This window comes from Gallinula chloropus (assembly GCF_964237585.1).
Source record: "Gallinula chloropus genome assembly, chromosome: 11".
Lineage (NCBI taxonomy): Eukaryota > Metazoa > Chordata > Aves > Gruiformes > Rallidae > Gallinula > Gallinula chloropus.
This window is the reverse complement of record NC_140096.1, coordinates 4,709,824-4,730,569: the sequence shown is the minus strand read 5'-3', so window position 1 is coordinate 4,730,569 and position 20,746 is coordinate 4,709,824. Positions and strand designations below refer to the sequence as shown.

The 20,746-nt window shown below is 56.2% G+C and overlaps 2 protein-coding genes across 2 annotated transcripts in view; both read left to right on the top strand.

Annotated features, from left to right (window-relative positions):
• Positions 1–11,400, top strand: part of PHKA1 (phosphorylase kinase regulatory subunit alpha 1) — a 39,035-nt gene extending 27,635 nt beyond the window's left edge. Inside the window, exons 34-42 of the mRNA XM_084269370.1 lie at positions 17–147; positions 1,926–2,067; positions 5,446–5,558; positions 6,577–6,654; positions 7,044–7,152; positions 7,305–7,477; positions 8,888–8,982; positions 9,612–9,717; positions 10,879–11,400. Coding sequence (XP_084125496.1) covers positions 17–147; positions 1,926–2,067; positions 5,446–5,558; positions 6,577–6,654; positions 7,044–7,152; positions 7,305–7,477; positions 8,888–8,982; positions 9,612–9,717; positions 10,879–10,901 — 970 coding nt within the window. The 3' untranslated portion in view covers positions 10,902–11,400. The remainder of the gene's footprint in view (positions 1–16; positions 148–1,925; positions 2,068–5,445; positions 5,559–6,576; positions 6,655–7,043; positions 7,153–7,304; positions 7,478–8,887; positions 8,983–9,611; positions 9,718–10,878) is intronic.
• A 2,090-nt stretch (positions 11,401–13,490) lies between these two features.
• Positions 13,491–17,558, top strand: RPS4X (ribosomal protein S4 X-linked). The gene is made up of 7 exons (XM_084268965.1): positions 13,491–13,512; positions 13,683–13,760; positions 14,271–14,451; positions 14,876–14,973; positions 15,951–16,122; positions 16,701–16,858; positions 17,398–17,558. The coding sequence occupies exons 1-7, from the start codon at positions 13,510–13,512 to the stop codon at positions 17,497–17,499; spliced, it is 792 nt and encodes a 263-aa protein (XP_084125091.1). The 5' UTR covers positions 13,491–13,509; the 3' UTR covers positions 17,500–17,558.
• The last annotated feature ends 3,188 nt before the right edge of the window (positions 17,559–20,746 follow it).

The following is a 20,746-nucleotide window of genomic DNA, read 5'->3' as shown; positions in this document are numbered from 1 at the left end:
CTCCTTCTCTGCCTAGGATAGTCAAGCCAAAAGTGGCCTCCATGGAGGAGATGGCAAGCTTCCACACGGATGCCTACCTGCAGCACCTGCAGAAGGTCAGCGAGGAGGGGGATGACGATCACCCGGAGTCCGTGGAGTATGGGCTGGGTAAGGAGGTGTAACCTCAGCAAGAGGTTAACTGGGCTTCAGGTCTAGGGTGCTTCTTGCTGGGCCTGGGCTGAGCTCAGACAGGCTGCTTGTGGAGGGAAGCACTCTTTGATGGGGCATGGCTGAACCCTGTCAGGCTGCCGTTGTCACTCTTGGCAGCAGAGGGTAGTGTCAGCCTCCTGCTGCTGCTTTGTGCACCTTAGTCTGTCCCTTGCATGCCTGGAGCAAGTGCCTTTTGCTGCTTGGAGAATCTTGTCCCAGAGAGAAGGTGCTTTGGAGCAGAGCTGAGAGTGGCTGCTGTGAGCTTGCCAGGGTGGAGAGTGTTCAGGAACCACGGCCTGAAGTTGTGGCCAGGGACCAGAGTGGCTCCTGTTTGCCTGGTCACTTCTCTTACATCTTGAGCAGAGGGCTCTTGCCTGCCTGGTCTTAGGACAGACAGCCTGAGTGATGCAGAAGTCAAGGCAGGCGAGGGGACTGTGGGTGCTTAGTCTTGGGAACAGGAGTGACCCAGTGCTGAGGCAGTGGGACACATCCTGATCTCATTAGTCTTCCCCAGATCTGCTTTTTTCTGCAGCTGATACGTGTAGGGGCAGAGGAGCAGCCCTGTGGTCACCCCTTGCTGGAGAACAGCTGCTCCAGAGAGGGTGAAGATGCTGTTGTAGCTCCAGACCTGCAGTGTACCAAGGCCTGGCCCCTTTGTGGGTGTCTGGTATCCAGCAGTGACCATGTCAGGGCTTCCTGGGCAAGTAGCCACAGAACTAAGAGTGGTTTTGCCAGATTGGTAGGGCTGCCCAAGCACACAGGTTAGAGTGTGGTTCAGGACCCATCTGTGGATGATCTGAGTGCAAGGAAACGTTTTGATTGTTGATTTTTGTGGTGGGTTAACCTTGGTGGGCTGCCAGGTGCCTGCCTCTCTCAAGTGGTGCAAGGGGATGGGGAGTGGGAGTTGTGGTCAGTTTGTAAGATTCTCTCTGTTGCACCTTCCTCCTCACACTCTTCCCCTCCTGCAGCGTGGAGACCTCCTGATAGGAGTCAGTCCTCCACCAGCTTCTCTAACCTGAGCCCTTCCCTTGGGCTGCAGTTCTGTGGGAACTCCTCCAGCTTGGGTCCCTTAGGGTGCAGACCTCCAGGGACAGGCTGCTCCAGTGTGGGTCCCCCACAGACCAGCTGCTGCAGCACAGGTTCCTCTCTTCACAGGTCCTGGCAGGGATCACAGCACCACAGATTGGGCTGGGTTGGAAGGGATCTTTGAGGTCCTCTTGTTCCAACACCCCTGCTGTGGACAAGGACACCTCCCACCAGAGCAGTTTGCTCAAATCCAGCCTGGCCTTGAACTCTTCTGGGGAGGGAACATCCACAGCCTCCCCAGGCAGCCTGTTCCAGGGTCTCACTGTGCTCACAGTGAAGAATTCCTCCTGTCCAGCCTATAGCCTCTTCTGTTTGCAGCCATTACCTCTTGTCCTGTCCTTACCTGCCCTTGTAAGTCCCTCCCCAGCTTTCCTGTAGGCCCTTCAGGTACTGGAAGGTGCTAGAAGGCCTTCTCCAAGCTGGACACCCCCACCTCTCCCAGCCTGTCCTCACAGGGGAGTGCTCCAGCCCTCTGATCACCGTTGTGGCTTCCTCTGGACCCGCTCCAACAGCTCCAGAGGTCAGAGGCACCTCTGGGTGCTCTTGGGCTGCACTTAAGGAAAGAGAAAGCTCAGGACAAGGGCAGGGTGCTCCCTGCAGAGCCTCAGCCCCCCAGCCTGTGTGTCTGACCCACGGCCTCTCACCTGCAGGTTATGACTGCCCAGCTACCCAAGGGATCTTTGAGTACGCGGCAGCCGTGGGAGGAGCCACCATCACCGCAGCCCAGTGCCTGCTGGATGGCAAGTGCAAGGTAGCAATTAACTGGCCTGGAGGGTGGCACCATGCAAAGAAGTAAGAAAACAAATCTCTTCCCTTGTGTTTCCTCTACTGGGTGTCTGAACCCCCCACCTCCCAGCTCTCAGCTTCTCTGCCGAGCCTCGGGGTGCAGCGATTCAGCTGGAAGAGGGTGAGAGGGGTAAGAGAAAGCAGGAGGTAGCCAGGGAAGAAACAGAGTGTAGGGCAGAGGCCTGAGAGCTGCCTGGTTACTGCCCAGTAACTGTGGTGCAGGTCTGGTGCAGATAGACTCAGAGGTGTCCCACCACCTGCTGGTACTTGGTCATCTCTGGGAGCTGAAGTGAGAGTTGATTTTGCACAGTCCATGGAGAAGGGTTGTGGAGAGGCAAACAACTGGAGCTGCTCCCAGCTTGGAAGGGAATGGGAACGTGGCAAGGTTGGCTACACTGGTTTGTGTGCCTTTCTTTGTTTCTTAATAAGGGATTGGAAAGAGAGGTGCAGGACTGACCCCTGTTTCTCCTCCTGCTCTGTGGGTGGCTCTTTGCTCTGAGCTGTAATGTTAATGACCATCCAGAACAACAGGGGAGGATGTACAAATTGAATCACCTGAATCCTGTGATTCTGTAGAGGTAAAATCATTCCTTCCCCTGGCTTCCCTGTTCTCCCTGGGTGTGTGTTGTATTTTAACTTGGGACCTCATCTCCCAAAACATGAAGCCCACCTGCCAGTGCAGACAGGACAGTCTCCTTCCCTGTCCCCAGCTAACTGACCTTTGCAGTGACTTTCTATTTCCCTGGGATCCAAGAGTTACCACAAACCACCTGTCTGACCCTAAGGACTCACAGGTGAGCTTGCAGGCTGCTTCTCTTGCTCCCCTGACTCTTCTGACCTGGCAGAGACACCGGTGTAACAGGGTAGGTGTAACTCCAGATGGCAACCAGGGCCCCTTTCCTGTTCAGCACTGAGCTGAAGTGGGTTCAGCTGTGGCTTACTGGGAGAGGAGAGATTTCAGAGCTGAGCCCTCCTGCTCCTTGCAGGAGAGATGCTGCTTAAAAATCTATGCTTTCTTACCTTGATCAGCAGTTTGTTAAATCCCTGTGGCAGAAGAAATCTCAGCAGTGTTGTTGCCACTGAGCTGTGCTGTTGTCACTGTTCTGAGAAGTAAATAGTCTTAAAAGAAGTAATTTAATAGTTACTGATCCCAAAGGAGCTTTCCTGGTGCCCTGGTGAGGTGGTATGGGATGCTATGGAGCAGGCAGCAGCCGTGGTAGGGGCCAGTCTAGCGTTGAAGATGTGGCCAAACTGACAGGTGCCTGGTGTCTGTGTGTCCTAGCAAAAGGCATGTCCTTCTGTCAGAAGAGATCTGCTGTCTTGTGGCTTTGTTACTTTCTGAGGGCATAAAGGTCTGGGTGGTAGCCACTGCCAACTGGGGCTTTTGAAGCTCCCAGTTCACTGCTATGGCTTTGGGGCAGAGGTCCTGAGTTGGTGCCTTTTCTTGACCCAGCCCAGCCCATCCTTCCAGGAGTGACAGTCTGAGCTCTGCTGTGTGAGTCCTGAGGGGCAGGAAATCCCAAGCACTGGCCTTGAGCTGCAGCTCCCATGCTGGTCAGCCTCTGTTGGAGCTGGTGTCCTGCTCTGCCTGGCCTCCAGCTTGAAGGAGATGGTGTGTTACAGCATGGAGGGAGTGCCTGAGACATGGTATCGTTCCCTGTGCTTCCTTGTGGGCTGGGAAGGAGTGGGATGTGTCATCTTAATTAAAGAAAAGAAAAAAGCTGGGAGGAGTGGCTGCCAGGCAGGAACACTGTGCTGCTGCTCAGTGAGGTCTGGACAGGCTGGAGAGCTGGGCAGGGAGAAACCAGGTGAGGTTTGGTAAAAGCAAGTGGAGAGTCTGGCACCTGGGAAGGAATAACTGCTTGTAACAGTACAGGCTGGGGGTGACCTGCTGGAGAACAGCTCTGTGGAGAAGGACCTGGGGGTCCTGGTTGATGACAGGGTGGCCATGAGCCAGCAGTGTGCCCTGGGGGCTGAGAGAGACAATGGGAGCCTGGAGGGCATCAGGAGGAGTGTGGCCAGCAGGTCAAGGGAGGTGATCTTCCCCCTCTGCTCTGCCCTGGTCAGGCCCCACCTGGAGTGTTGTGTCCAGTTCTGGGCTCCCTGGGATAAAAGGGACGGGGATCTCCTGGAGAGAGTCCAGAGGAGGCTACAGAAATGATTAAGGGCTGGAGCATCTCCCCTGTGAGGAAAGGCTGAGTGAGCTGGGGCTGTTCAGCCTGGAGAGAAGAAGACTAAGGGGGGATCTGATCAATGTTTATCAATATCTGAAGGGTGGGACACAGGGGGACATGGGCAGCCTCTTCGTAGTGTCTGTGGGGACAGGACAAGGGGCAATGGCTGCAAGTTGGAACACAGGGAGTTCCACACCAATATATGGAAGAACTTCTTCCCAGTGAGGGTGAGGGAGCCCTGGGACAGGCTGCCCAGGGGGTGTGGAGTCTGGAGATATTCCAGCCCTGTCTGGATGCCAACCTGTGTGACCTGTCCTAGGGACCCTGCTCTGGCAGGGGGTTGGACCCCATGGGCTCTGGAGGTCCCTTCCAACCCCTGTGATTCTGTGATTAGGGAAGGTTCCCATGATACCTGCTGAGATCCCAGTTCTCAGCATCCCTGTACCTGAACAGAGGTATCAGGAACCATCTGTGCTCTGTTCCGTTCGCAGGCAGTGAGAGCCAGTGTGGTTCTGTCACCCTGTGCTCGCTCCTCACCACTCCCAGCTGCTTGCTGAGGAAGGGGGTGTTGGGGAAGATGAGCAGAGTCCTGTGCCTGACAGTCAAGAAGCATTTCCAAGAGGCACATCCTAGATCCTGGAATCATTTGAGCCTCAGCAGCAGAGGTGTTGACACTCAGACTACAGTGCTGTGTTCCAACTCAGCTACCCAGGGCTGACCTGAGGCTCCATGTGGTCTAGGGCCACGTTGTGATGGGGACTTGGTTTTTGAAGTGACTCTAGGGTAGGGAGTAAGAAATGTTCTTGTTCTCTGCTTAGCTGCTGGGGCTTGTTTCTGGCTGAGACCAGGAGCTGTGCTGTGAGGGACTGCATGTGGGGCACCCTGTTTGCATGCTCCTGGCTGGGAGGGGAGGGCGTTGCTTTGGGCAGAGCCTTAACTTCCAGACTTTGGAACAGAGCAGCAGAGTGTTGCAGCTGCCTTGGACCTGCCTTTCATTAGCAGGACCTTCCTGGGAGCTGTGACCTGGACAGCAGGGGTGGAACAGTCGCTTGCCTGTGCCTGTCCAGCACTTGCAGGAGAACAGCCAAGCAGGACTGTCTAGAGGTCTGTCCTTCTGCCTCAGAGGAGAGGAGATGCAGCAGAGACAGGGTTTGAGATCAGGAGCAATTGCTTTGGCCCTGTTCAACTCCAGGGATGTTTTTTTTCCCAGAGATGAAGCTTCTGGGTTCTGCTACCTGAACGATGCTGTCCTGGGCATCCTGCGCCTGCGCCAGAAGTTCGACCGCGTCCTTTACATCGACTTGGATCTGCACCACGGGGATGGTAGGGCCCAGCACAGGCTGCAGGCAGCACAGGCTGCAGGCAGCACAGCCACACAGCTGGGGGGTGCAGAGTGGAGCATTCAAGGCCTCTTGGGGCAGCAGGGCTTTACCTGCTGCGACAGCCGTGGCTTTTCTTTCTCTCAGTGCTCTTAAGCTCCCTCAAGCCACCTCTGCCCTGTCCTGCTCTATGGATTTGCCCTGTGCTGCCTGTCAGACCTCTCTGGGGGGTCTGGGCAGCAGTTTTGTACCTAAAGCAATCAGCAGCATGTTCCCAGTCTGGTAACCCCCTTTGGCAGTGGCTCTGCAGCAAGGACTTCCCCCAGTCTCTTGTCCCCCATCCCAGCAGAGCAGCTCCTGGCAGTGATTAATTACCAGTGCAGGGGGGCAGCGCTCAGTCCTAAAGTGCTTTTAAACGAGGGCTTGATGCTATAAAGCTAAAGCCAGAGCTGGCCATGCCTAAACTGCTCTCTCCAGGGATGTTCTTTCAGCACCATTTAACTCTTCCTGTTCTCCTGAATGTTGTGGTGTCTCATTTTGCTCTGTTTCCACCCATGTTTGGTTTCTGTTAAGTTTCCCATTACTTCTCTTGCCCTCCCCACCCCCAATATTCTAATGTCTGTAAGGGAAAGGTGTTTGGGCTGCAGCAGCACTAAGAAAAAGTGAGAGCCCAGTAGTTCTGGCTCTAATCAGAGGCTGAGGCACCCCCACCCAGCTCCCTTCCCCAGCCTTGCAGGCCAAGCCATGCTGCTGGCATGGGCACTGCCCTGAGGTATCGAGATCCATTCGGTGCCCCTCAGCAAGAGACCTGCAAAATTCCTTTCAGCTCTGACCTTTGCTGCAGTTCAGCTTGTATCTCTGTTGATTAAGGATGGGTTTATTGAGCCACAACTGGTTTTCTGCTTTGTCCATTCCCTTTCTGCTCTGCTTGCTGCCCTGTGCTTACTGAGTGGGTCACTTATGTGTTCAGACTCTCATGTGACTGATGTGTGAAAGGTTTTTTCTCTTCTCTTTTCTGACAGGAGTGGAAGATGCCTTTAGTTTCACCTCAAAAGTCATGACTGTTTCTCTGCACAAGTTTTCACCAGGATTTTTCCCAGGCAAGTTGAACTTGGAAGGTTTGTGCTGATTTGGCTCCTGCCTGGCTGAGGAGCAACGTCAATTCCCATCCCTTCTGTCCAGCAGAGGTGTCTCCCTGCCTCTCCTGTTTACCTGGGAGAAGGAAAGAGGGGGAGCTACATGTTTTGGGGTGAGGCCCTGGGCAGGGCCACTGCTGGGTGACCACCTGCAGCCCTTGAAAGCTGCATGGGGACTGGGCAGAGGGTGAGAACCAGGTCTGCCCAAGCCCTGCGTTCCAGGGGATGGCAGGTGACCCCCATAAGCATGCCAGAGGTGCTGGCTCTGCTCTCCTTCGAGACACTCCATGTGTTCCTCCTGCTGCTGATCCCCTTTCCCTCCTGACTAACCCTGGGGTGTTTCTGCTTCTCAGGCACTGGTGATGTGACAGATGTTGGCCTGGGGAAAGGTCGCTACTACAGCGTGAATGTCCCTATTCAAGACGGCATCCAGGATGAGAAGTACTACGAGATCTGTGAAGCGTAAGGCACCGTGCTCTGGCACAGGCTGCTGGGATGGTGTGGTACAGAGCAGGGACTGCACAGAGTCTGTCACAAAAAGGGACTGGGCCTGTGCACCAGCACCCCTCTCTGCTCAGCATCTTGAGGTGACTGCACTGCTTTCCTCTCCGCAGCGTGCTGAAGGAGGTGTACGCTGCCTTCAACCCCGAGGCGGTTGTGCTGCAGCTGGGGGCAGACACCATCGCTGGAGATCCCATGTGCTCTTTCAACATGACACCTGAGGGAGTGGGCAAGTGCCTGAAGTATGTCCTGCAGTGGCAGCTAGCAACCCTCATTCTGGGGGGAGGTGAGTGCACACCTGTCCTGCTGTCCCACAGGAGGCTGGTTTGTCCTCCTGTGACCTGGGCTTTGGGCTGACTGGGGTTCAGCATCAGGCACCCTGTGGCATAGTACTGGTTTCACACAGACCTGAAATCCTTGATCCTGACAGGTGCAAGTCTCAATCCTGACCCTAAGATCTTGAGTTAAAAGCTGCTTGGCTCCTCTGGAGAAGAGCAGAGGCTGTTAACCCCAGGGAACTGACCCTGGCTTCTCAATGGCACCTCTGATTTCCACCTCTGCTGCTGTGCCTAACACAGTTTGTTTTGGGAAGGTGTGGCCTGTCTGAGAGTATGCTGGGGGTGACACCTGTCAGGCAGAAACCCCCAAACTTAGGTCAGAAAATGACCTAAGTGTCCCACTACTGCAGCCTGTGGAAGCATTTGAAGTGGAAAATGGAGGAGCCAGTACTTGAAAAGAATCAAACCACCCCCCCAAAAAAGAGAAAGGGAATGTTGGAAAATACGTCTCCTTCTCTTTACAAAGGTAAAGGCTGTGGGGGGACCTCATTGCAGCCTTCCAGTCCTTGAAGGGAGCAGAGGAACAGGGGGGGAATCAGCTTGTTAAAGGGCAGAGACTGGCAGGACAAGGGGGATGAAGTGAAGCTGAAAGAGGGAAGGGTTAGATGAGATATTAGGGGGAAGTTCTTTCCAGAGAGAGTGGTGAGGGGCTGGGACAGGCTGCCCAGAGAGGGGGTGGGTGCCCCGTCCCTGGAAGTGTTCAGGGCCAGGTTGGATGGGGCCCTGGGCAACCTTGTGTAGCTCCAGGCCTGGAGGTTGGTGTCCCTGCCTGTGGCAGGGGGGTTGGAGCTCTGTGATCTTTGGGGTCCCTCCAAACCCAGACCAGTCTGTGATTCTATGACTATGGAACCTCCCTTGTGCAGCAGCAACAGGCTGTAGTAACGAGCTTCACATTCATCCTCTCAAGTGGGAAAGTGCTGAAGAGCTGCCCAGCAGATGGCTGGACATGTGTGTTATGTTTTATGGGTTGGAGGCTGGCAGGAAGAAGCTTCCCTTGCACCTCTCTCCCTGTTACCTTTGAACACCCCTCCTTGCTGCCAAGAAAGAGCCCAGTGCTTGGGGCCAGGGGCTCTTGCCAGGTCTGAGACAGTGGCTGGAGGGCTGTGGCCTGTGTCACGTCGAGTGTGCTGGGTTTCAGGAGGTCTGCCCTTGCACGTGGTGCCATTCAGACCTGGCCTTGTGGAGCTGGCAGGTGCAAAATGCAGCTTTTCTTCACAGCCTGAGTGGGTGAAATAAGCTGGATTTGTGTAAACTGCACATCCTGAGGCTGTGATTTGTTCCTTGCACTAAAACCTCTCCCTCTTTCTTCCCTTCCCCCACTCCTCCCTCTCCAAAATCACTGTTCTTGGTGGAGCCAGGAGGCTACAACCTTGCCAACACAGCTCGCTGCTGGACATACTTGACTGGGGTCATCCTTGGGAGAACACTGTCCTCTGAGATCCCTGATCATGAGGTAAAGCTTTGACATTCTCCGCTGTGTGACAGCTGAGTCGTTCTCCCTACCCCGAGCTGCATCCTTGCTGCTCAGCAGTGTTCTGTTGGAAGGCTCCCAGCGGCACAGTGGGTGCTTGTTCCCAAAACCTGAGGCAGCCTGCATCTTCTGCAGAGGACCTCAGGCACTGCTAACCTCTGCTCTGAGAACTACAGGGAGGATGGGGAGGGGGAGTCCTCTGTCTGCTCAAAAAGCTCTTTGAGGTGTGCAGAGACTCGGCAGGAAAGAGCCAGGCCCTTCCTGATGCTTCAGCCCCCAGGTGTGACACTTGCGGCCACCAGCCTGGCAGCAGGCCCTGGGGCCAGGGGCTGGGCACCTATGAGCTCTCTCAGTTCCAGCACTGGTGCTTTTAAAGTCTCTTAAAGTACAGCTGGGTGGAGGGACGTCAACAGGCCTGGGTTTGGGTGGAATAACAGTAGGTTTGTCATAGGTCTCAAGCCACAGGTCGGTGTTGCCCTGCAGAGACAAACCTGCATGTGCAGAGCAGTTCAAGTCTGTGGTGACCACAGGGGAGAAGTAGGGTTTTGCCTTTTCACAAACCTGTCTCAGCCAGCCAGAGCCCTCCCTGCTGACTCTCCTCTCCCCTGCAGTTCTTCACAGAGTATGGCCCTGACTATGTGCTGGAGATCACACCGAGCTGCAGGCCAGACCGCAACGAGCCACAGCGAATTCAGGAAATTCTGAACTCTGTCAGAGGTGAGTTGTCCAGCCAACACTGCTCCTCCAGGCTCCCAGGCCTGGTTTTGAGGGGGTTTCAGGAAGGCCTGTTGGAGTCTTTCTTGCTGACTGGAAGCTGAACCATGCTTGCTTGACTGTTCATCATGTACAACCTCATCTGGCTTGTGCTTCACTGGGGATTCTCAGTGTTGGTCATGTCAGCTCAGAGCTGGGGGCTCCTGTTAGCAAAAGGTGCTGTTACCTTTCCTCTGGCTGGGCAGGGGAGCACAGGACCTCACTGGAGTCACAGAGCAGCCCCTGCTGTAAGGGACTTCAGAGAAGTCATCTGGTCCAACCCCCCCTGGGAAGGGGAGCCTGGATGAGATTATCTAGCACCCTGGCTGGTCACATCTTGAAAACCTCCAGCAGTGGGGACTCTACCAACGCCCTTGGGGAGGGTGTGGGGCACAAGTTATTTTCTTATCCCTCCCTCCAGTTCTGGGAGATGACATGGGATGTAATGAAAGTGTCCTGTCTGTGAGTACATGGCCCAGAGACTGGTGCTGCTTTGGCTTCTTTGGCCATGGGTGGCTTTAGAAGACAACAGGCCTGACAGGAGGATGTGGGAAGGGCTTAATGTCCAGGGGGAGCAGGGTTCTAGGAAGAGGATTAGCTGGCCTCACCCACAGGGCTTTAAACCAGATCCAAAGGGGTTGCTGGGTTCCCACCAGTGGGGCAGTGTCCTGGTAGTGATGGGAGCCAGGTTGTTCAAGGCCAGGTTGGATGGGGCCCTGGGCAACCTTGTGTAGCTCCAGGTCTGGAGGTTGGTGTCCCTGCCTGTGGCAGGGGGGTTGTAGCTCTGTGATCCTTGGGGTCCCTTCCAACCCAGACCAGTCTGGGATTCTGTGATAGTTGGCCCAGCTCCCCATAACACAGAGTACCTCACCAACCCAACTGCCCTGGAGGCACCCAGGAGCATCCCTCCCCAACCAGCCCCTTTGGGGGAGTGATGTCAGGTGGGGTGGGAACAGCCCGGGCTGACTCAGCTCCCCTGGGCTGGCTGCGTGGGGAGGGTCACTCTGGCCCAGGACACCTGTGTCACTGCCTGGCCCATCAGCTGTAGGGGTGGCACCCCTGTCCCTGGCTGGGCTGCTCCATTAGACTGAAACTCTTACTGGGAATGTCCTTCTCTGTTTGCAGGGAACCTGAAGCATGTTGTGTAGGGGAGGAGGAAGGCCCAGGGTTCTGCAGGACCATTTCCTGTGGGAAGACACGAGCAGAAGGTGAAATTCGTGGCTGTGGGGAAAATTTGGAAGAAATGACTGTTGGGTGGTTGAAGTTTTTTTCTCTTTAAAGAAGAAAAGCTGCTGCACACCACGAGCACCTTGTCTCTTCCCAGGCAGGAGTGTGGGCCCTCTAGCCAAGGCTTCCAGTGCTGCCAGAGCCTCCCTTGCTCCTTTCTCTTTCCTTTTTTTAACAACACAGAGTTTATTCTCACAACTGGTTTTAAATATTTTTTAAGAGAGGGACTGCTCAGAACCAAGGACTGTCCCCAGCTGAGCCCCTTCCTGGCAGGAGCATACCCTCAGAGCTGCCCACCCAGGGAGCCGTGCTGGGCTGGCTGGGGTCTGGGCTGTGCCTCTTACCCACAGAAAGGCTCAGTCATTGTGGTTTTAACTGGGATTTCTTTCTTTTTTAAAAAAATAAAGTACTTGAAATACTGCTCCAGCCCTTTCCTGCCTCTGTGCCCTGCCCATGCTCCTTTTCACAGCACTTCACATGTTCAGCAGAGGTCAGAACAGTGCTGGGAAGCAAAGATCTGCAGCTGTGATTGTCCCTTTGAGCTCCATCACTGAAGGCAGAACAGGTAATTCCCCCCAGGGCAGCGGGTGGGCTCCCAAAATTCAGTGCAGAGGGGCCAGACCCCATAGATGCTCTTCAGACTGTGGAGGGTGATGCAGGGCAGGGTTGGCAGGTCCTGTCCTGGGAGGTCTCAGGAAGCTCTGTGTGCCCTTGGGTGGGAGCTTCCCCTCAGAGTAGTCAGCAAGGGGATGGGTACAAAGGTGTGTGTGGGGGTCACAGCCAGTGCCATGGATGGTGGAGCCTGGTGTCTGCTGCCTTTGTCCCCTCCCTCACCTGGCCTGTGGAACTTTCATTTTTGCTATTTCTTTTTCAAGATGTCACAGGGGAAAGAATATTTCCTGTTGCTTTAGTCAGATTTGCAAGACAACGAGTCCCAGCCTGGCCTGGCTTTACTTTGATCTCTGGTTTTTCACTGGCAATCCCAGCAGCTGGAAATCCTGTACTGGGGGAGTGCAGCAGGAGACAATGCTCCCCTGTCCCCGTGGAGTGACTCCTGACCCCCTCCCTCCCTGCTGCCCCTCTGTCCTGCTTTTTGGCTGGAATAGTTCATTTGCACGAGATGGGAGGAAACACAGCCCAGGACTTTCATATCTCAAGCTCAGTATATTAAGGGGGGGTGTGCTGGGAGGAGGGGTTGCTGCTTAGGGACAGGCTGGGCATGGGCTCAGGGCAGGGAGCAAGTTGCATTGTGCATCACCTGAGTTGTATGTTCTCTTGTAAGTATTGTTATTTCCCTCTTCCTTTGCTGTCCTACTAAACTGCCATCCCAATCCACAAGGGTTTTTTACCTTCTCTGATTCTCCTTCCTGTCCCACCAGGCTGGGGGCAGGACTGAGCCATGGGCCGTGCTGTGCTTAGCTGCCACCTGCAACTAAACCATGACACCCTCATGTCCCTCCCTGGCACCTGCTGCAGTGGGGTGGGGAGAGACCAGCCTTGTGAGGAGACCTCTGGCAGGGGCTGGCACTGCCCCCGGCTCTCAGTGTCAGAGGTGATGTCAGCCCTGGGGATCCTTCAGCCAGAGAAGCTGGACGAGTGTCCGCTCCACCCCAGCCCGGGCCCCTGTGCTGTCCCCTCACCAGGCACTGATGCCCCTGGGAGCTGTGGGAGCTGCTTCAGGACCACAACTAGGAAAGCAATGGGAAACCCCCAGTGTCACACATTTTGGCACTAAATGGGGTTTAGTGAGGCCCAGGGAGCGCTGTACCCAGGGGTGGCACTGTAAGGACACGGCACCCAGAACCAGGCAGGTTGCCCACCCACATGCAGATGAGGAAACAGGGTGGAAGCCTCTGTCATCCTTGGAACCCAGAGAGAAAATCTGAGCTCAGCTCAGTGCAAATCAGGAAGAGTGCACAAGGTGTGACAGAGGCTTGGGGGGCACACCCCCACTGCCCCCTCAGCAGGTGCCCTCACACTCCTTCAGCTGGCTGAGGCCACCAGCCCCTATCATCCTCACCAGTCCTGGTACCACCTGAGCCCCCGTCTTGCCCCCCACCGTGGGTGTTACAAGTGTCCCCCAGCCTGGATGAGGGGAGATGGGGGGGATCCACAGCCTTCCCCTCGTCCATTAAGCGGGTCACCTTGTCACACCGGGCTCGGGGGCTGCCTCGGGTCCCAGCTCCACCCCTGGGGGTACCCGGAGTCTCCGAGCCCCACCCCGGGAAGACTCGCTACCCCAGACACCCTCTCCCAAACCGCAGAGGCGCAAGATGGGGCTGCGCCGCACGGCACCGGCCAGGCCCGGGAGCGATCGGCTGCTGCTCGCCGCCCACCCTGCCCGCGGGCCGCCTGCGCGGACACGGCCGCTCGCAGTGGGGAGGGGACAGGGCTCCCCGCCCCGCCGGCTTGGCACCGGCCGCGCCTGCACCTCCGGGCCGGCAGGCGTCACCCCGCGACGCGGAGGCCCCGCCCGCGGATATCGGCTGCGGCCCGGAAGCCGCGGTCCTTTTCCGGCGGAGCGCAGCCATGGTGAGGGCGCGGCGCGGTTGTTACCCGCCGCCATCCGCCGCCATCCCCCGCTGGCCGCGGGCCGCAGCCGTCCCCGCCGCTGCGGAGGGGCATGGGAGCGGCGGGGGGGTGCCGGGTCGGGCCTGGCGGCGGCCCGCGGCCCTCCCGTCACTGTCCCGTTCTGTCCGTAGGCCCGCGGCCCCAAGAAGCACCTGAAGCGCGTGGCTGCGCCCAAGCACTGGATGCTGGACAAGCTGACGGGCGTCTTTGTGAGTGGCGGGGCCGGGCTGCCCGCAGCGGGTTCCGCTCCCGCTCGCTGCGGGCTCCCCCGGGGGGGGTCTTCACTAGGCGGGGCGTGCGGGGCGCGCTGCCTGGGGAGGGGGCAGTGGGCCGGGGCAGGAGCGGGCGCTTCGCTGCGAGGGGCTTTGCGAGCAGCCCTCCTGCTCCCGGCGCTTCCAGGGGCTGTGGCAGCGGCGGAGCTGCCGCCGCCCTTTTAACCAGTTGGGGCCTCTCCTGTCGCTGGGATGGGCCGGTCGGTGCTCGTACCGTGTTGGGAGCGGGGTGTTGTGAGGCTGGCGGGATGGTGGGATGGGGAACGGGGATTGCAGTGAGTATCAGGGAGAGATTTCTGCAGCCTGGCGCTGCTGGCTTAGCAGTTGGGCTGCACACGGCTGGCTGGGTGGTGCTGCAAGAGCTGTCGGGGTGGTAGTGCGCTTCCCTCGGGGGCAGCCAGTGCTGCTGTTGTGCTCGAGCACCGAGTAGAGAGCTTCTGTTTGCAGGCACCCCGTCCATCGACAGGCCCTCACAAGCTGAGGGAATGCCTTCCCCTCATCATCTTCCTGCGGAACAGGCTGAAGTACGCCCTGACAGGAGACGAGGTCAAGAAGATCTGCATGCAGAGGTTCATTAAGATCGATGGCAAAGTGCGCACAGACATCACCTACCCTGCAGGCTTCATGGGTGAGTGGCAGGCGTGGGGCAGGTACCTCGGGCGCCTCTGCTGCACTGGGGAGGGGATGTATTTTGAGTTTGGCATGTCTGATCTGGGGGTAAAGATGCTTTCCTGGTGGGGTTGAAAGAAAGAGAAGCAGTTGTTTCATACAGATTTCATGCATTGTATTCAAAACCAGATAGCTGTACCCTGTAACTGCTTGCTTGAATACGCACAAGCTGCTGTTCAGACTTCAGGTGTTGGCAGGTTTTGCTGAGCTGTGCTGTAAAAGCTGTTAGCCTGTGGTCAGGAGGAGGTAATCGACTCTGTGAGTCGCGCTTGAAGCGTTGTTCAGCAGCCCCTGTCTCTTCAGGTGTGAGCTTTGTGTTGAGTTACAGCATTGGGTAACGTAGCTGAGAGCAGATGTGATTTTATTTCCCTCTCTGGAACCAGATGTCATCAGCATCGAGAAGACAGGCGAGCATTTCCGCCTGGTGTACGACACCAAAGGCCGCTTTGCTGTTCACCGCATCACAGCTGAAGAGGCCAAGGTGAGGGGCTTCAGCTTGCCCTCAGTGTGGGCCCTGCTGGGTTTGGTTGGGGTGGGGTTTTCTCTCTGGCACCTCCTGAGCAGGGCCTGTTGGCTCTCTTCCCTGAGAGCTGATTCCATGACACCCTGGAGAAGATCAGGGCCTTGGGGATTGGGGTACAAAGCCTTGGGTAGGCTGACATGAGAGCAACTCCTGGGTGACTGCAGGTGTGTTGCCTGGTGCATGACATCGCTGCTCCTGCCATGGAGCTGCCTTCACAGGGAGCGTTTGGGTGGAGCTGGCTTTGTAGTGGTGTAGTGTAGGGCTCCAGGGGCTAACCAGTGATGAAGAATGTGGTGCTGAAGCCTTGAACTCCATCCTGGGTTTGTTGTGGAGCTTTACAGAGGTGCCCTGTGACGCTTGGTGTGGGGGAGCGTTCCCTTAGCCCCGGCATGTCGGCCTGCCTGAGCTGTGAGCCTGCACTCTGCCCTTCGCAGCGGTGCTGAGGGGTGCTGGCTGTGGTGTGCCCCCATCTTGATAGGCTCTTACCTCCAGCTACCACCCTGCATTGACCCCTGAGTCCCAGAGTGGCTGTGAAGGAGCTGGGGGCAAAAGGCAGGAGGGAAACCAGGGTGTCTTGGAGGGAGGGATACAGATCTGTCTTGTGCCCTGAAGAAAGGCAGCCTCTGCTGTGGGACCACAAGCTTGAAGGCTAAAAGAGCAAACTGCTCTGCTGCAGGCTTTCCTGGGGTGATATAGGGGGTGTGAAGCCAGGGAGGGTGGCTGTTCCCAGAGAGCAGGGGCTTCCTGTTGGGGTTGTAGCTGTGTGTAGCAGCCCTGTGAGAGGCATTGCTGGGACAGGGAGCTGGATGTCGCTGCCTGGGCTCCAGCTGTGAGTCCTGGAGCATCCTGCTGTGGCTGGCGGCTCTCAGGGGGCCAGGAGTCCCCAGGCCCACGCTGCTGCTTGCTGCCAGAGCTGAACAGAGTTTTGTTTGCAGTACAAGTTGTGCAAGGTGAGGAAGATCTTCGTGGGCACCAAGGGAATTCCTCATCTGGTCACCCATGATGCCCGCACCATCCGCTACCCAGACCCCCTCATCAAGGTGAATGACACGGTCCAGATTGACCTGGAGACAGGCAAGATCACAGATTTCATCAAGTTTGACACAGGTAAGTCTTGCAGCCCGTGTGACACACTGTACTCTCCACTGTGGGGAGCAGTGTAGAAGCTAAAGACAAATGCCAGACATCTTTTCTCTAAAGGAGAGAGGCAGTTGGTGGTGGCAGCCTTCAGAAAGGGGTTATCCTTCCTTGGGGCATCTTCACCTGGAGCTGGGATTCTTCCAATGTAGTAGGATGCATTTAGTAGGGAGTATGGAGTGATTCTAAGAGTGAGCAGACATCAGATAGGAGGAGTGAGCTGGTGAAGGGGTTGCTTGAGCCCAGATCTGATGGGACTGTGGAAAGCTCTGGGTGGCTTTTGAGAGATTTGTGCCTCTTGGCTGTGAGAGGAGGTTTCAGAGCCATGAGCAGTGCCAGGATGAGTGGTATGGGAACGCCTCCTTATTGGTGACCCAACTGGGGAGGCGGTGGGGAATGTTTGTAGGGGTCAGAGAGCTCTGGTGGCCGCTCTGCGGGTCAGTGCAGCTCTGTCCCTGCTGTTGTCCAGCGGTGCTTCTCCAGTATCCCAAGTGGAAGGGTTTCACCCTGGTGCCAGCTCTCACCACACCCATCTTCTTTCACCCCAGGTAACCTGTGCATGGTGACCGGCGGCGCCAACTTGGGCCGTATTGGGGTGATCACCAACCGGGAGAGACACCCTGGCTCATTCGACGTGGTTCACGTGAAGGACGCCAATGGCAACAGCTTTGCCACCAGGCTCTCCAACATCTTTGTCATTGGCAAAGTAAGCCTCTGGGGACCTGGGGTGGGTGGGTCTGCTAACGGTTTTGGGGCCTGCTGGCAGAGGCAAAGAGGTGTCGCTGTCTTTGTGAGGAGCTGCCTTCCTACACCTGAAGCTAGCATCAGTTCTGGACTCTGCTCCTTGTGGCTCTGCTTCATCCATGAAGGCAAAACATGCACATTTTGGAATGGGGATGTTTTCAAGCAGCAGCAACATTGCAAATTTTTTTTAGACCACCTGAGAGTGGATTGCTGGGCAGTGCTCAGATCTTGATGGGACCTGGGCACCTATTCTGACAGAGGGCCCTTCCCTGCACAGCGCCTCTTGCTATCTTGCCATCCTCAGCAGGCTCTTCTGTCCAGGCTGGGAGGTGGTGATTTCAGCCTCATGGCCATGACTGCAGAGGCAGATGGAGGCCTGTGCAGCTTGCTGTGCCAGTGCCCAGGCAGGGGCTGTGTTGTGCTGCTTTTCCCTCCCGAGGGGGAGGGCTCTGCCCTGTCTGGGTTTCATGAGGTGAGGAGGCTGCTTCTCTCTTGCTGCAGGGCAACAAGCCGTGGATCTCCCTGCCCCGCGGGAAGGGCATCCGCCTGACCATCGCTGAAGAGAGAGACAAGAGGCTGGCGGCCAAGCAGAGCAGCGGGTGAATCCCAGCTCGGTGCCACGCTGGCACTGAAACTGTATTAATTAAACTGCTCACCCAGTGGATGTGTGACTGGTTGGGAGTATCCCAGGACTGGGGGCTTTGGGGGGAACAGCTGAGTCATGCCAGTGCAGAGCCACTCTATGCTCTGCTGCACGACCTGCTGGTCTGAGGGGAAAGGGTCCTGGCGACCCCAAGCAGCTGTCGGAGTCCTCTTGGGAAGGAGGAGCAGTGGGAGACTCTCCAGGCTGCTCTGTCCAGAGGAAGGTGTTGGTAAAACACTCCTTGCTGTTCTTCCCAAGAATGTGCTGGAGCCTGGGAGAAGTCTGTGGGCTTTCCCTGGGGCCAGGGGTACCAGACAGGCTCCAGGGGCTCTGGGCTTGCCTTTGGCTGTGGGACTGAGCAGAAAGAAGGGATGCTCTGTGAGTCATTGGCAGGTGTGGAGGACGGCGCTTGGCCTCCTGAGCCTGGCTGGCAGCTCACCAGGGAGCTCCCTGGCATGCTGGCCTTGTCCAGAGGTAGTGTGCCAAGGGTCATGCTGCACATCAAGATGGGGGAGGCTCCCATGCTGGGGGTGGCAGTGAGGGCACTGGATGCTAGGACACTCTGGAGAGAGACAGCTGGGGCCCCATCAGAGACAAACACTTGGCCCAGTGGTGGGCTGGTGCCCCACGAAGGGGTGGTCCTAAAGGACAGTGCAGTCATTGGTCACAGCCAACACGGGTTCAGAAGAGGAAGGTCCTGTCTATCCAATCTGATTCCCTTTTATGACAAGGTCACCCAGCTAGCTGACCAAGGGAAACCAGTTGACATTACTTGTTTGAATTTCAAGAAGGCTTTTGATGCTGTCTCACAACATCTTGTTGGACAAAACGTCCAGCATACAACTAGACAAAGGCATAATGCATTGGGTGGGAAACTGACTGAAAGGTTGGACCCAGAGGGTGATTAATGGGGTTATTTCTGGCTGGCAGCCAGTCAACAGTGGGGTTCCCCAGGGTTCTCCAGGGTTCCAGTTTCCAGTTCTTTTTAACATTCTCATAAATGACTTGGACTCAGGACTAGAGGGTATCCTACGTAAATTTGCAGATGACACCAAACTGGGAGGAGCTGTTGCCTCAGGGTGGAGAACCCTTACAGAGAGACCTGGAGGTAAATTCTGAATAGAATGAAAAATGGTTTCATGAATTCCCATCTTTTCAATACCAATATCTGAAGGATGAAAGAGTATTTCTGGAACAGCAAATCTTCCATTTGCTAGATGAATGATTTGTTTACCAGTCTTCTGCTTTCCGCTTAACACCATCTCTTCCCTGGGCTTACAAAATCCCTTCTTGATGGTGCTGAAGTCTGGCAAAACATCATCTGCCATTACAGTATCATCCTCTCCTTTCAATTTGGCAATGTCCACGTCCTTGTAAGAGTCTTGAGAAGCATAACCGGCCATGCTGAGAGGGATTTGAGGGTCTTGGTGGACAGCAAGCTACCCATGAGCCAGCAGCGTGCCCAGGCAGCCAGGAGGGCCAACCCTGTCCTGGGGGCATCAAGCGTGGCACGGTCAGCTGGTCCAGGGAGGGGCCTGTCCTGCTCTGCACTGCGCTGGGGGGCCTCACCTCGAGTGCTGGGGGCAGGTTTGGGTGTCACAGGACAATAGGGACATAAAAATATTGGAGAGTGTCCAGAGGAGGGCAACAAGGATGGGGAAGGGTCTGGGCAGGAAGGTCTTACAAGGAGAGGCTGAAGTCCCTGGGTTTGTTCAGCCTGGAGAGGAGCAGGCTGAGGGGAGACCTCATCACGGGCTGTGGCTTCCTGATCGATCTCCTCTGTTTGGGGACCAGGGACAGAACCTGAGGGAACGGCATGAGGCTGTGACAGGTGAGGTTTAGCTTGGATGTGTCGTGGTTTTGCCCCAGCTGAGAGTTGAGCACCACACAGCTCCTTGTTCTAGAAGAGGGACTCCGGGACAGGTGAGAGAGGGAGAGGGAAGGGGAAGGGAAAAAACCCAAAGGAACCACGACCTCACAGGCTGGGATAAGGAGAATTTACTGGGACAGCAGACAGATACAACAGTAATAACAGGACTCAATAGGAAAATATATGAAACTGGTGCCACACAATACAGTTTCTCACTAAACTGCACAGCTCAGGCTGTACAGCTCAGAGCTGTCCCAAAACTAGACCGTCCCCAAACCTGTGTGCCCTGGAGCTGCCTGCTCCTCCTCCCACAAGTGTGGGCTCCGGGGCCTCAGAAATGGACAGCTCCATGGATCAGCCACCCCAATCCTTGTCCCTGTACCCGTCACTCCTGTGCAACCAGGAGTTGCAGAACCAGCCCAACACCAGCCAGTCCTCAGAAGAACAGAAGGCAAGCCCGTGACCCCCCAAGCCCATTGCCTCTGTCTGAAAGGACTCGAGGTGGTCACACCAGGCTTCATGGGTCGACTCTTGCTGAGTTGCAGCACTGCAATAAATACCTGCACTCTGTTTGCCATGTCCTTACATGACACCCTCATACCTTGTGCTATTCAGTCACGACGGTGTTTATCACAAGGTACAATGAAATCTTCTCATGGGTGTTTGGCTGCAGATGTGGTTCATGGTCCTGTTCCTCAGGTGGTCCCTGTGCTGGAGCTCACCTGGCATTCCAGGGCTGTGCAGTCGGTCTTGACTGACTTCACAGACTAAGCACTCCTCCACGGTATTCAGCGGTGAGGAATTTAACTGGAACCTGTTAAGGTCTTCAAAGAGCAAAGGACAATGCCCACAGAGGGCCATCTTCTGGAGAAGGGCCACATGTCCTACAGAAACTCCTGGATATTTTGGAGCACGGACCAAATGGTGGGTATCCCTCACTCTTGAGCATAAGACTCAGGACACTGAGACACACGTATGCACAAGCCACGGCCCCCACAAGCAGAACGGGTGTCTCAGTGACACCTCAGGGTCTGGGACAGCTGACAGCTTGACACCCAGCTTGAGGCCAGTCCCTGAACGGGGAGGCAGCTAAAACGAGGGGCTGTGAATTCCTTCTTGAGTGCTTTAGTGCTTTGGTTTTCTCTTACTGTGAGGGACCGTGGGCTCTGCACTGCCGCTTGGGAACGTGCCTGGGATGTTGATGCAAGAGCTGGGGCCTCCCTCCAGGCTGTGTGGCTGTCACCCCAACTGTGCGATGGCGGTGGCATGGTGGGACGTGCTTCTTTGGGAGGGCCCTTTCCTCAGCTGCAGTGGCTGCAGTGTCTTCCTCTGGCCTC

Excerpts from the sequence above, each read along its gene's own strand:
- RPS4X (XM_084268965.1), top strand. Across the intron at positions 14,974-15,950 it reads TCACAGCTGAAGAGGCCAAG|TACAAGTTGTGCAAGGTGAG; the intron begins GTGAGGGGCTTC and ends TTTTGTTTGCAG. Across the intron at positions 16,123-16,700 it reads TTTCATCAAGTTTGACACAG|GTAACCTGTGCATGGTGACC; the intron begins GTAAGTCTTGCA and ends CTTTCACCCCAG.